The sequence below is a fragment of the Delphinus delphis genome, chromosome 11 (genome assembly GCF_949987515.2).
Source record: "Delphinus delphis chromosome 11, mDelDel1.2, whole genome shotgun sequence".
In the NCBI taxonomy this organism is placed as follows: Eukaryota; Metazoa; Chordata; class Mammalia; order Artiodactyla; family Delphinidae; genus Delphinus; species Delphinus delphis.
The window spans coordinates 96,262,196-96,276,894 of record NC_082693.1 but is presented as its reverse complement, the minus strand read 5'-3'; the positions used below and the strand labels follow the sequence as shown (position 1 = coordinate 96,276,894).

Here is a 14,699-nt window from a genome sequence, read left to right as displayed (position 1 = left end):
CTTCCGTGAGACGGAACAGTGTCCTTCACTGAGCCAGGCAGCAGAACATGGAAGGGAGAACAGGGTCTCATCAGCCTGTGATCAAGACAGCCAAGTGTGGACGGGAACCTAGGCCAGGCTCACCAGACATTTCAGTTCCTAAACAGGCAGGACAGTGACAGGTGGCAACTTGGTGATGACAGCCCTCTGTGCATCTCTGATGTACCGGCTGCTCGAAGGCCTGGTGCACAGGTCATCCTGGGATCTCTCTTCACCACCAGCCTGGGGGTGGCCTTGACCCCTCTGTGGTAGCTGGCTTCTCATTTCCTGGACAGCACATCTCGCCCTTCCTGGTCCCCCTGTGTTGGCGATGAGCCCATCCTCCAAGAATGCAGTCTTTTTTTTTAATGTATTTTTTTTGACTGCGTTGGGTCTTCGTTACTGCGCGTGAGCTTTCTCTGGTTGCGGTGAGCGGGGTCTACTTTTCATTGCGGTGCGGGCTTCTCTTGCTGCGCAGCACGGGCTCTAGGCGCGTGGGCTTCAGTAGTTGTGGCGTGTGGGCTTAGTTGCTCCGCAGCATGTGGGATCTTCCCGGACCAGGGCTTGAACCCATGTCCCCTGCACTGGCAGGCGGATTCCTAACCACTGCGCCACCAGGGAAGTCCCCAGGGATGCAGTCTTAAGAAAGGCTACATAGGAGGTATCTTTTTTGAGATCTTGCACTCTGTCCTGTGGTTGACTGATGTTTGACTGAGTAAAAATTCAAAGTCGGAAATCATGGTCCTTCAGCATCACGGAGACATGCCGTTTTCCAGCTGCCATGGTGGCGATAAGCAGACTGAAGCCATTCTGTGTTCTGGGCCTTTGTGTGTAACCCCCTTTGTTCTTCCTGGAAGATTTTAAGCTTTTCGTCCCCAGAGTCCTGGAATTCCATGCTGATATTCCTCGATGTGGGTCTAATTTCATCCAATGTTCCAGCTCTCAGGAAACTCATATCTTTTATTTTTCAGAAACTGGATTTTTAGAGGGGATGATTTCCTTCCCTCCATTTTCTCACTTCTCTTTCTGGAATCCCTATTACTCAGAATCCTGGACTTCCTGGGCTTGTCTTCTAACTTCCCTTCCTCTCCTGCTTCTCATGGTTTGCTTTCTTCTTTTTCTGTAAACTTCTGTTACATTTCCTCAACTTTCTCTTCTTGGCCCTCTATTGATTTTTTAAAATTCAGCTATCCTATTTTTTTATTTCCAAGGGATTTTTGTTGTTGTTGTTTTCTCAAGATTCTTTTTTTTAAAAAAATAACTTCCTGGACTTCCCTGGTGGTCCAGTGGTTAAGACTCCATGCTCCCACTGCAGGGGACACAGGATCAATCCCTGGTTGGGGAAGATCTGGAATGTTGCACAGCGTGGCCAAAAAAAAAAAAAAAAAAAAACTATAAAAAAAAATTAAAACTTCCTGTACATTTTTCACTGATGCAATGTCTTCTCTTACCTTTCAACTATCAAGGATAATTTTCTTAAAACAATTATTTTCTTCTCTCATCATAGTCTCTGATTCCTATGCATTGTAGTTATTTTATTTTATTTTTTTCTGTGTGTAAGAGGCTTTCCTCAGATGCCTGGGAATCTTTGCCTGGCTGCTCATGATAAGAAGAAAAAAGGAAAATAAGTCTTTGGATGGTATTTGTTGAATTAGCTTCACTGTAAGTTGAACTTGTTGGTCATTTGTCTGGTAACTTCCTGGACTGTCAATATCTTCAGCATTTTCCTCTTGTACTGGTCAGATTCCCCAAGGCCCTCCAGTTCTTGCCTGGAGGGTAGGGGTCTGGCGGCACGTTTCTGGGAGCATGGGATCTCTGCATTCAGCAGTCAGTATCCACCTGTTTCAGCAGAGAACCCACATTCACCATGATCCTTGGCCTGCCCAGCCCTTTCCAGAGCTAAGCATTTGCCAGAATGAGGGAGAGGTATCACCCAGGGGCTAAAGAGAGGGAAGACATCTAAAGATCTAACTGTTCTTGAAAGACACCTTCAAATAGTTCTCTTAATTTCAGCCTTTTTTTTTTTTTTTTTTTTTTTTTGCGGTACGCACGCCTCTCACTGTTGTGGCCTCTCCCGTTGCGGAGCACAGGCTCCGGATGCGCAGGCTCAGCGGCCATGGCTCACGGGCCCAGCCGCTCCGCGGCATGTGGGATCTTCCCGCACCGGGGCACGAACCCGTGTCCCCTACATCGGCAGGCGGACTCTCAACCACTGCGCCACCACGGAAGCCCAGTTTCAGCCTTTTTTAACCCTTAGATCTAGAAGTGCCTAGGGCTACCAGTTCCTAAGCAGTTAAGGATTCTGTTGTATGAATAAGGGTTGGTTCTCAGCCTTCGGCCGTCTGGAGTCTCCTGAATCAGATAATACTGTTCATCCTGGTTTCCAGCTTGAAGAGATTCTGTTGCTGTTCCTGTTCTCCCTGTCCTTGTTTTATGTCTTTAAAAGATTCCTTTCCTCTGGGTTTATGTGCTTCTGGAGGCAGCGTGTGCTCTGTTCATGTCTTAACCTGAAAACCTCCTCCATATCTTTTATCACCACAGCATTGTATAGATTTGCCATCATTTATTTAACTAATCTCCTCTTGCTGGATATGCACCTCACTTCCTCCTTTTCCGTGTCAAAAGCAAGGCTGCTGCGGATGACCTGAGAGCTCATCTGATTCTTTTCTCAGGACAAGCTCACTGTAGTAGACTTGATGATGTAAGTCTGATCTCGGAGAGACAGCAGTGAGCAGTCCTGAAGAGAGATTGTAGTTCTCTGCCCAGGAGTCGAACCTGGATAGCCTAGATGAAAACCAGGAATCGTAGCTGCTAGACCACGAGGGGCTAGAGACTAGAAGCAAAGGGGCCCTAGCTCTTTCCCCCATTTTAAAGCAAGAGTGTTTCAAGAAGGCAAAAACTGTAAAATCAGGTACAAAGTTTATTATTAGAGACACAGCATAACATGTGGGAGAGCACACAGACAAACAGTTTGTTTAAGACAGAAGCAGGGCAGAAATACACACCTGGAGGGAAAGGCTACCAGCCTCCTCTCTAATGAGGGGGGGCCAGTAAGTCAGAAGCTAGCCAGAAATATACCCACAGAGAGGAGTGTGGGAGTCCTGAATGAGGAGCTCAGTAATGAGGTGATTTAAATCACGTATATAGGACAGTTCTTCGGGTCTTGGTTTACATTTGGCCAATTATCTCAGTTCTTTTTTCACAGCTGATGGGTCCCAGGACCCTCCCCAACATGCATGTGCAACATTTTGCTAAGATGGATCCCACTGCAGAGGCCTTCTAGCTGGGTGTATGTCCACACATACTGTGGGGTGGCGGCTGCTCCCTTTCTGACCCCCAAGGAGCCTTCCTGCGCATGTGCAGACAGGGAAGTTTTTATTGACCTCAGGAGTGGGTGCCTTATCTCTTTACCTTAGCAGAGCTCAGCTTCTGCCACTAGCTTTGTCTTTGGAGTGCCTGGGTGAGAACAAAGCTTCAATTTTACTCCACTTGACAAACCCCAGTTGTGCAGCCCAGCGGCCCATCTATCTCCTACCTCAGGTCTACCTAGATCTTCCTCATTCTGTGGTGTGGAGTGAGCTTGTGTGTGTGTGTGTGTGTGTGTGTGTGTGTGTGTGTGTGTGTGTGTGTGTGTGTGTGTGTGTCCTGCGTTCCTTAGAAGAGGCTGGCAGGGAATGAAAGAGGAGCAGGGGGCGTAAAGGGATGTAGTTAGAGATGAGGTCAGAATTAGACTCTCTCTGACCCAGCCTTGCACCCCCAATTTCCAGTCCTCCTTTTGTCACTAACCACCTGTCTTTGAGCCCTTGTCTACTCATGTGTAAACTAAGGATAATAATAGCACCTATTCGTCACAGCGTTGCTGTGAGGAATTAAACAGACTAATGTCTGAAAAATATCCAGGGCTTTGTTCAACGGGACAAGTATTAATTGGACGATTATTTTGTGCCTGGCACCGTGTCTGGTTTGTAGGAAACATCAAAGAGGACAGTGCTGGGAAAATCAGATGCAAGAAAGAATGTGGAAGCGTTTCAAGTACTTTTCCCATGCTAGGTTGAATATTACCTTGCATTGAGTTGTTTACTTAATAAATATGTTTGAGGGCTCATTGTGGTGCGGTGTCGTGTTTTATTTTTTCCTGCGGAGGTTTAGGTAAGCGTGTGGATCACCCGGCGCACAGCCGACAGTTTCAGAGCAGGGACGGAATCGGTAACAACGGAACCTTTCTTCCCGCCCAGCGGTGCCTCTCCCCGCCGGCAGGAAATGCGTCAAGGACCGCGCCGCGCTGCGCCGCGCCGCCGCAGTCGGGCCTCGGTCGCCCTGGTAACGCGCGTGGGGCCGGTTCCTCAGCATGAACGTACGGGTCGCGCGGGCTGCGTGGGCCTGGGGCCGGGGCGTGAGCTGCCGCCGCGGCGCCTCGAGCTTCCTGCTGCCTCCCCCGGGCGCGGTGGACGTGGAGGAGCTGCTGCGAGATGCGACAGCGGCGGAGGAAGGGCCCCGGGAGGCCTCGGTGCGGCGGTTGCCGGGCCAGTGCTCGGTGCTGCTCTTCCCCGGCCAGGGCAGCCAGGTGGTGGGCATGGGCCGCGGTCTGCTCCGCTACCCGCGCGTCCGCGAGCTCTACGCCGCCGCCCGCCGCGTGCTGGGCTACGACTTGCTGGAGCTGAGCCTGCATGGGCCGCAGGAGGCCCTGGACCGCACCGTGCACTGCCAGCCCGCCGTTTTCGTGGCTTCGCTGGCCGCCGTCGAGAAACTGCATCACCTGCAGCCCGCGGTGAGGCCCGAGGCCCGGTGGCAGGCCGGGGAGAATGGGCTCTGCCCGAGCTCTCACAGCTAGGTCGCGGTCCAGCCGAGGCTCCAGCCTGCCAGGCCGGCGTGCTCCAAGGTCTGATCTGTTCGGCAGATCCTTACTGAGTTCCCACCGTGCCGGGCACTGTTGTAGGCCCAGGGGATACAGCCTACAACAAACAAAACAAGGATCCCTGCGCCTGGGGCGCTTGCATGTTAGGGCAAGGAGATAGATAATAGAGAATAAATATGCTATGTAAATTACGTAGTGTGTTAAAGATAAGTGTTTCAGAAAGAAGAATAGAGCAGGGAAAGGGGCCAGGGAGTGGAGGGCCGGGTTGCGATTTTAAATGATCCTTAATCATTTAATTAATTACTAAATGATTTTAGAAGGATTAAGCTTCACCCGTAAAGGAAGGGTCATTGAGAAGGTGATATCTGAAAGTATCAGTTCACTTGAAGTTGTGAAATGATTGCTATTAATATTTATCATCACAACAGTGAATGTTAAGCTCGTACATTACCCCCATTTCATCCTCACAACAGCCTTGTGAGGTAAGTACTGTTACTTAGTGGGTAAGGAAAGAAGACTCAGAGATATTAAAGGAATTAGTTTAAGTGGTCATGTCGAGTCATGATAATAACATTCATCCAGTGCCTGTCCTGGGCCAGGTCTGTGCTGAGCGATGTAGGGGTGTTATCTCCATGTAATTCTCTCAGCAGCCCTGTGAGGTCGGTCCTGCTGCTCTCCCCATTTCACAGATGAGATAACTGAGGCGCAGGCGTTAGGGAACTCTCCCAGGCTAAAAATCAAATCCAGAGGTGACTCTAAAGGTCATGCTCTTAACTTCTGTACTTAGCGTCCTCTGTCTCCATCAGCCTGAGGGGCAGCACCAGGGCAGAAGCAAGAGAATCCAGAGCCCTGGGTTGGCATCACAGCTCAACCAAGGAGTCCACCAGTAGGCTTTAACTTGCCTTGCCAGTTAAAGTTCCTCATCAGTAAAGGGCTGGATCAGTGATAGTCAAGGCCACTTCTGTGTGTTGTCTTCTAGCTGGAGCACCAGGCCAGCAGAACCTGGCTCACTGAACTGCTGAACCCCTGTCAGCTTGAAAGTGCAGAGCCCCGGACTGAACTCGCCTGAGAACTTGGCCTCATGTTCTTCTGCATGTGTCGCTGCAGGTTATTGAGAACTGTGTTGCTGCTGCTGGATTCAGTGTGGGAGAATTTGCAGCCCTAGTGTTTGCTGGAGCCATGGAATTTTGTGAAGGTACATAGGAAGAGGTTTGGTTTTTTTTTTTTTAATATTTATTTATTTGGCTACATCGAGTCTTAGTTGTGGCATGGGGGATCTTTCGTTGCGGAGCGTGGGCTCCAGAGCACATGGGCTTAGTTGCCCTGTGGCATGTGGGATCTTAGTTCTGTGACCAGGGATCGAACGCACGTCCCTGCATTGGAAGGCGGATTCTTAACCATTAGAACACCAGGGAAGTCCCAAGGTTCGGTTTTATGCATGGGGTATTGTCTTGCTGGGCTTACTGAGGACAAGGGGCACTACCAAAAATAATTCTGGACCTACTCAGGGGTAATAGAGAAGGGAGCCATGGGTGGGGGTGACAATGGGACCTGAGGACCAGACTTCACCTTGATTCCCTTTTAAGCTTGAAGGGTTCATCAGGGAATTTCTTTCTTCTTGTAGTCTTGTGAAATCTTCTTGCTTTAGTGTCTCCCTCTACTTATGTGCATTCTTAGTCCACTCGTGTACGTCCAGTGCCTGTCGTGTGGTAGATCATCAATAGATTCTCATTAAGTGAAAAAGAATAAATCAGTGTTTGATCGTGAGCCATATCAGTTCCACTTCTTAAGATTTTTGTGTATAAACATGTAAACATTTTTGCTTATAGCTAAATACAAAGGACTTGAATAGACATTTCTCCAAAGAAGATATACGAAGGACCAATAAGCACATGAAAAGATGTGCAACATCACCAATCATTAGGGAAATGCAAGTCAAAACCGCAGTGGGGCACCACTTCATACCCACTGGGGTGGCTTTAATTTAAAATCCAAAAGAGGAAAATAATAAGTGTTGACAAGGATGTAGGAACCTCACACATTGTTGGTGAAATGTAAAGTGGTGCAGCCATTGTGGAAAACAATTTGGTGGTTCCTCCAGTTAAGCATAGAATTACCATGTGACCCAGTAGCTCTACTCAGGTCTATATGAAATGAAAACATATGTCCACACAGAAAAACTTGTACACAGATGTTTATAACAGCATTAGTCATAATAGCCAAAAGGTGGGAATGATCCAAATGTCCATGATCAGATGAATGGATAAACAAATTGTAGTCGATCCATCCAGTGGAATATTATTCAGCCATAAAAAGAAATGAAATACTTACGTTGCAGTGTGGATGAACATCAAAAACATGCTACGTGAAAGAAGCCAGACACAAAAATCACGTATTTTTATGTGAAATGTCCAGAATACATAAATCCAGAGAGACAACAGATGAGAGGTTACTGGGCATGGAGGGAAGGAGAAATGAGGTGTTTTCTGGGCTGATGGAAAGTTTTGAAACTAGAGCTGGTGGTTGTACAACATGAACAAAACAAATACCACTGAATTATACACTTGAAACTGGTTATATTTTATGTGAAATTCACCTCATTGTTTTTTAAAAAAGCATTATAGGAAGGAAGCATTATCAAGGAAGTGGAAAAAATGTTTCATATTTCCACATCCTAATAAAACTGTTTTATACAAATACAGTTTTATGTGTATGTAATTTGCAGGATTATTGACATTCTGTGTTTTTTCACTTGACAATTTGCATAGTTATCTAATGCCTGCCTGGGAGGGTTTCCACGTTCCTTTGGGTTCTCTCCTGCCTGTTAACACAGGCTTTTAATGTATTTGCTCCACAGTTCTGCGTGTGTAAGGGCTAAAAGTCCAGTACAGACATAATACGGTGCCGGGTGAACGAAAGTGTGTTAGAGAGAAAGGGTGCAGGGTTTGTTCCTCAGACTTTGTTGTCCCATCAAACCCTGGATTGGTCCCTTAACCGCTCCTTGGTCTGGCCCAGGACCAGGATGATAGCTGTCCAGTAATTGCAGTCCATTCTTTTTTGTTTTGTTTTTAAATTTTATTGAAGTATAGTTGATTTACAATGTTGTGCTAATTTCTGCTGTACAGAAAAGTGATTCAGTTATACATATATGCTTTTTCATATTCTTTTCCATTATGGTTTATCACAGGATATTGGATGTATATCCCTGTGCTCTACAGTAGGACCTTGTTGTTTATCCTGTATATAATAGTTTGCATGTGCTAATCCCCAACTCCCAATCCTTCCCCCCGCCATGTTCCCTCCCCCTTGGCAGCCACAAGTCTGTTCTCTATATCTCAGTCTGTTTCTGTTTCGTAGATATGTTCGTTTGTGTCGTATTTTAGATTCCACATATAAGTGATACATGGTGTTTGTCTTTCTAACTTCACTTAGTATGATAATCTCTAGGTCCAGCCATGTTGCTGCAAGTGGCATTATTCCATTCTTTTTTAGACTAATATTCCATCATATATATGTACCACGTCTTCTTTATCCATCTGTCAGTGGACACTGAGGTTGTGCCAGGGACAGCACCCTGCCTTTTGATGATGGTGGTACCATATATGTATGGTTTCAGATACGTAGAACTGCGGCTTGTAGACTGGTGATGGATACCAATATCAGTGTCTCCAGCACACAGTGTGGAATTTGTGCTTTGCTTTTTGGGTCTGGGCTTCTCTTCTCCATTACGTGCCTTGATTTTTCCAAATGCACTTCTCTCTGGGTAGGTTTGTATGCAGTGAAAATCCGAGCTGAGGCCATGCAGGAAGCCTCGGAAGCTGTCCCCAGTGGGATGTTGTCTGTCGTCGGCCAGCCTCAGTCCAAGTTCACCTTTGCCTGTCTGGAGGCCCAGGAGCACTGCAGGACTTTGGGCATAGAGAACCCCGTGTGCGAGGTGTCCAGCTACCTCTTTCCCGACTGCAGGGTGATCTCAGGACACCTGGAGGTGGGTGTTCACGGGAGCAACCTTCCTAGACCCCCGTCCAGTCCAGAAGGTTGGAATTATTCCACACCTGGGAGCGCACAGAGCGTAGCAGGTGCTCTGCCCAGCCCTGGTCCTTGGGAGGCATCTGGGGGCCAGGGGTGTGTGTGGTGGAGCGAGCACTGCAGGGAGAGGCAGGAGGCTGGGGTACTGTCTCCGCTCCACCACGTACAGACCTTGGGCAAATTTCCAGCCCACGTGGAAAGTAAAGGGGCTGGGCCAGATGATCTCCAGGGCCTTCCTGTGATACGTTCTGGGCTTCTTACAGCCTATGGTCCAGTTGCTTCTTTGGAGAGAGAAGCTGTTTCCTGCTGGGTTACTCTGCCGTGCTCTACTTTTTCTTAGGTGTCTGTTTTTGCAGCCTTTCCTTCTGTCCATCCTTCCACTCACTGCTGCCCCAGACATCCTTTCTCGGGCAGCTCCTGTGTGGCAAGCACTGAGGACACACGGACGGATCAGCCGGGGTTCCTGCTGTCAAAGGAAGGCTGGCTGTGAATGGATGACTCCAGGTTTCAGGGCACAGTAAGGGTCAGGCTGACTACCAGGGTGCCAGGAGGCGGTGCCTGGAGGATGAGGTTGCCAAGAGCAGGGGCATCCCAGGCAGACAGGAGCGCCTGACGGAAGGGGCAGTTCTGTACCGTGTGCCTGGCTGGGGAGTGTTGAGTGCAGACCGGATGGGTGCTTCCCCGTCTTGTCTCCTCCGGTCCTCCGTCTGGTCCTGTGCTCTGTGGACGGGAGCTCTACACCGGGAAGGTGAGGCAGAGGGCCAAGGGCTTAGTGGTGGTGGAGGCAGGGTGAGAGCTCCCGTCCACGTCCCTCTGAGGTCCAAGTTTCCTCCACTTGACCATGCTGGTTCATCTCCCTGTTAAGGCCTTGCCAGTATGCCGGTGTCCTTACGTATCTCCTCTGAATCAGTGAGAGCCTCTGGGGCAGTTCTGAGATGACGGGAAGACCAGCTACGGTGGCCCCAAGCGAATCATGGAGCTGGTTGCTTATTCCCATTAATAGCCTTGGAAGGAAGCCCATAAGTGGGCCAGGAGGGGCCCCCCAGTCAAGGCAGGAGTCTCCCAGGCTCCCAGACAGGTGGGCATCCAGTGCAGGTGGCGATTCCTGGGATTCCCAGGTTTGGCCTTTGGTGCTGTTGGAAGTGCTACAGCAAACAGCTTAGGTGCGGGCAGAGTCCCCTGAGCAGGTGAGTCCCTTTCCCAACAGTGGATGTGAAAAAACTCCTTGCCCTTTGCTAGACCCATGCCTGGCCTGAGAGCCAGCCAGAGGAGCCTCTGGACCCCGAGGCTGTGTCCTTGACTCCTGTGGCCCTGACCTGGGACTTGAGTTGGATGAATCCAGAGGCTTCCCATGGAAAGCACTTAGAGACCGTGGCGGTGGTGCAGAAGTGCCCCCGAGCAGCTGTCTCCGTAGATGCCGGTGATCAGAAGTGTCCAGGCGTGGTGGGAAGGGCTTGAGCTGTGAAGTCCAAGAGTCTCCTGTTCAGAGAGGCGCTGGGGGCGTATCCCTCAGTGAGGTGGGGATGGATGGAGCGTGGAATTGGGTGTGAAGCACCAGGTCAGTCAGGTCAGGCTAGACTCTGCTGCAGTGACAGCCCAGACCCCTCCGTGCTTCCCAGACGCATGGTTCACACTCCATGACAGTTCGCTGTGCTGGGCTCTGCTCCACTTGGATTTCGCCCCAAGGCTCAGGCGGCTGAGCAGCCTCGGGGTGGGGGGGTGGTGGTGTGGAACAGATGGACTGACTCACGGCAGAGGGAAGTGACACGTGATGAGCCTCCTCGGGCTGAACTGGCCGTGCCTGGGCAGCAGGCTAAGCTCCTGCAGGGCGGGGCCCACAGAGAGGGACGAATGAGCACCATCCAACCAGAAATAGTCATCCCTCCCCTTTCGGGGCACAAATAGCTTCCCCGCTGTATTTTTTTTTTTTTTTTTGGCCGTGCCGCACAGCTTGCAGGATCTCAGTTCCTCAATCAGGGATTGAACCTGGGCCACAGTAGTGAAAGCCTGGAATCCTAACCACGAGGCCACCAGGGAACTCCAGACCCTGCTGTATTTTTTCCGGTGGACATGGATGGGCTTGGTAACAAGTTAATAATCGCTGCCCCTCTCTAGGGTTTGTATACCGAGCATAGTTCTTCATAGCCCTGTGACGTAACTGTTGTTATCGCCATTTTACAGGTGAGGAAACTAAGGCACTGACAGGTAAAGTGCCCAAGGTCACGCAGCTGCCACGACTTACCTTGAGTCGTCAGGAGCAGCTGGCCCAGCTTCTGAGCAGGCCGTGGATGGTGTCAGGTTGGAGGGACGTGGCAGATGGTTTAGTGCATAGGAAGGCCTTTGGTGGATCCCAGTGAAGGGCTGTCAGGGTGGTAGGCCTTGGGCTGTGTCCCGAGGGCACAGGGTCTCTTAAGAATATATACTGTTCTAAAGATGTTTGCAAGTGGTTCTAAGTTGGGGCCTGTTAGTCCCAGAGGCCCCTTTTAATCAAGCTCTTGTCTTCTCTAGAGGAGCCCAGATGAGGGGTTTCAGACCTTGGATTGTGAAGTGAGGCTGGAATCTTGTGAATTTTCATCTTGAAGGTTATGGAGTAACAAGAAAACAGGCTTAAAAAAATTATGAAGAGTAGCAGAATTCTAATTGAAAACTGACACTTACTAGATACTGCTTTTTCATTCATCAGATACCTCCTATTTGATCACTTCCCAGCAATCTTATATAGAAGTAGGTAAAATTGTGCTCATTTTATGGATGGACTAAAAGAAGTTCAGAGAGGCTGCCTGGGGCCACCGGGCTGGTGAGGGCTTCTGGGACACGACTCGGCAGCTGTGCAGGATGAAGTAACCGGTGCTGGTGTGTAGAGATAAGCAGGTCCTATACGTAGGACTGTGACATCAGCCAGTGGTGACTGCCTCTCTGTTTCTTCCCCTAAGATTTGCTTGGTTTAAACGTCCCTTCTTTTGCTTCCAGGCTCTGCAGTTTCTCCAGAAGAATTCCTCCAAGTATCACTTCAGACGCACCAAGATGTTGCCGGTTAGCGGTGGGTTCCACACCAGCCTCATGGAGCCAGCTTTGGAGCCCCTGGCACAAGTTTTAAAGGCAATTGATGTCAGGAAGCCTCTGGTGTCCGTCCACTCAAACGTTAATGGCAGTAGATACATGCATCCAGAACACATCCGGAAACTGCTGGTCCAGCAGGTGGTCTCCCCGGTGAAGTGGGAGCAGACGATGCACGCCGTATACGAGAGGAAGAAAGGCACAGAGTTCCCCAAAACTTTTGAAGTAGGACCTGGGAAGCAGCTGGGAACCATCCTGAAGAGCTGTAACCTGCAGGCCTGGAGGTCCTACAGTCACGTGGAGGTGCAGGAGGCTGACGAGGACCTGCACTAGAACCTGTAGGGGCCTCCCGAGGACCTTGGCGTGGAGGGCGCGTGGCTGAGGAGGCCGAAGGGGCTCCAGTGGGCCGAGCCCAGCCAGGCCGCCGCCTGCAAGTGATCGGGAGGGATTGTTTGCAGAGTGCTTTGAGCGCCACATAAAAAGCACTGAAAACGAGTATTTCTTTACATGACACAGTCCATTTCTCCCCGCTTGAAACATGTTCGAGTGCCGGGGAGAGATGCAGCCATGACGGTTCTGTGAAGACTGGTGAGTTCCTGCCCTGCCTCTTGAGCAGGCCCCTCCGCCTCTCGGGGGCTCAGGGGCTCCTCTGTACAAGGGGCGGGAACGACCTGGCTGGCAGGTGTGTTCTGAGGACTGGGAAGGGCTGGCCTGCTGCCATGTGGGTGCCGTGGGCAGGTGGCATGGCCACAAGGCTGACCAGTGGCAGACGGGCTCCTCTGCTGCCCCAGCATCCTCGGGCCACACACGGCCAGAGCCTTAGCTCCTTTGTCACTGAGGTTGAAGGGCTTTAGGACCCAGTGGGCCTTGGCAGCCATTCCGTCCACCCCTTCACTCAACAGTTGGGAGACCCAGGGCCCCATCTGTTTACTTACCGCACAGAAAGTACTGAGTGCCTGCTGTATGCCAGGGAGTGAGTGGCCTCTGCCTTGGTAGGGAAGAGGGTCCTTTAGCAAGGCGGGAGTGGTGCGGGGAGGGCGGCTGAGGGCCCTGTTTCCTCCCCCACCCCCAGTCAGCCCTTTAGACTGCAGTCGTGGAGTGTCTGCTGTGTGCCTGGGGCCTGGTTCGGCTCAGGCCCACCCGCAGAGCTTGTCCTCAGCTGCTCCACACCAGGAGCAGGGCGCAGACTCTCTGCTCCTAATAGCAATATTAAATACGAGTCATTCTAAACTTCTTGGGTGATTTTTTTCATTATTCAGCAATAGTAGGAAAACCATATTGGGAATGAAATCCCTGAGCTTGTTTTTTTTAATTTATTTTTATTTTTGGCTGCATTGGGTCTTCGTTGCCGCACGTGGGCTTTCTCTAGTTGCGGCGAGCAGGGGCTACTCTTCATTGCGGTGCGGTGGCTTCTCTTGTGGAGTGCGGGCTCTAGGCATGCGGGCTTCAGTAGTTGCGGCTCACGGGCTCAGTAGTTGTGGCTTGTGGGCTCTAGAGCGCAGGCTCAGTAGCTGTGGCACACGGGCTTCGTTGCTCCGCGGCACGTGGGATCTTCCCGGACCAGCGCTTGAACCCACGTCCCCTGCATTGGCAGGCAGACTCTTAACCACTGCGCCGCCAGGGAAGCCCTTTTTTATGTTTTTTTGATGTGGACCATTTTTAAAGTCTTTATTGCTTCTGTTTTGCTTTGGTTTTTTGGCCTCGAGGCACGTGGGATCTTAGCTCCCGGACCAGGGATTGAACCTGCACCCCGTGCATTGGAAGGGGAAGTCTTAACCACTGGACCACCAGGGAAGCCCCTGAACTTGTCTTTAAATGTTGCTGTTGTGTAGGCACATGTCAAACCCTGGGTAGGGTTTCTCTTTTTTAATTGAAGTCTAGTTGATTTACAGTGTTGTATCAGTTTCTGGTGTACAGCAAGTGATTCAAACTCAAACCCCAAACTCCTAAGGGTTTCTCATTTTTAGTTCTGTGTTTCTCAACTGGGGCCCTGTTGGCCTTTGAGCAGAACTGGTCTTCATTGTATGGGACTGTCCCGCGCTTGTGGGCAGCTGTCCTGGCCCCTAGCCATTACATGCCAGTAGCATTTCCGGGCATTGTGACCCCAAACATGCCCACACGTTCCCACAGCCCTTCCACGCTGAGAACCACTGCATATGTTGCCACAGAACCCAATTTTCAGCAGGGCCTGGGTTTGCGTGCTCTTTGGAGCACAATGAAGAAAGAACTATTATATATCTTCAAACTTTGTTTCAGAAAATTTCAAACCTTCACAGAGAACTTTGTTATTGTTTTTAAACAATGCTGAGGCTGTTGGAATCCCCTTTGCTGAGAGCTCTGAGAAAGCAAGCTCCCTGCACGGCCCAGGCTGTGGGTGTCTGGCTGGTCTGCGGGCAGCTCTGGGTACAGCCCCACGCAAGGGAGCCGGAGGAGCGGTGGAGGGCGGGTCTGCAGGCCTTACTGCTCCCCTGGACATAGCTCTTTGCCTCAAGGGCTGCCCAGTAGGAGGGAACTCAGGGACGCAGGTGGGCAGGGCTGCATCTCTACTTCAGGAGCCCTGGAGGGTTGGGTGGGCAGGCCCTTGCCCTGCCCCTGCTGACCCTGAATCTGGACAAGTGACAGAGGCGGGGGATTGTGAAGGGAGCTTTGGGAGGAGTCCTAGGGTGAGGGCCTGGGGGCCGTGGTGGACCCTACATCCTGTTCCTTGGCAGGACCTTGGACAGTTCCTGTGCCCTTGGGGACG

At 50.6% G+C, this 14,699-nt stretch overlaps 1 protein-coding gene across 1 annotated transcript; it reads left to right on the top strand.

Moving 5' to 3' along the window:
* Window positions 1-4,344: 4,344 nt before the first annotated feature.
* On the top strand, window positions 4,345-14,025 carry MCAT (malonyl-CoA-acyl carrier protein transacylase). Its single transcript, XM_060025795.1, has 4 exons — window positions 4,345-4,786; window positions 5,981-6,068; window positions 8,641-8,858; window positions 11,870-14,025. The coding sequence occupies exons 1-4, from the start codon at window positions 4,367-4,369 to the stop codon at window positions 12,287-12,289; spliced, it is 1,146 nt and encodes a 381-aa protein (XP_059881778.1). The 5' UTR covers window positions 4,345-4,366; the 3' UTR covers window positions 12,290-14,025.
* The last annotated feature ends 674 nt before the right edge of the window (window positions 14,026-14,699 follow it).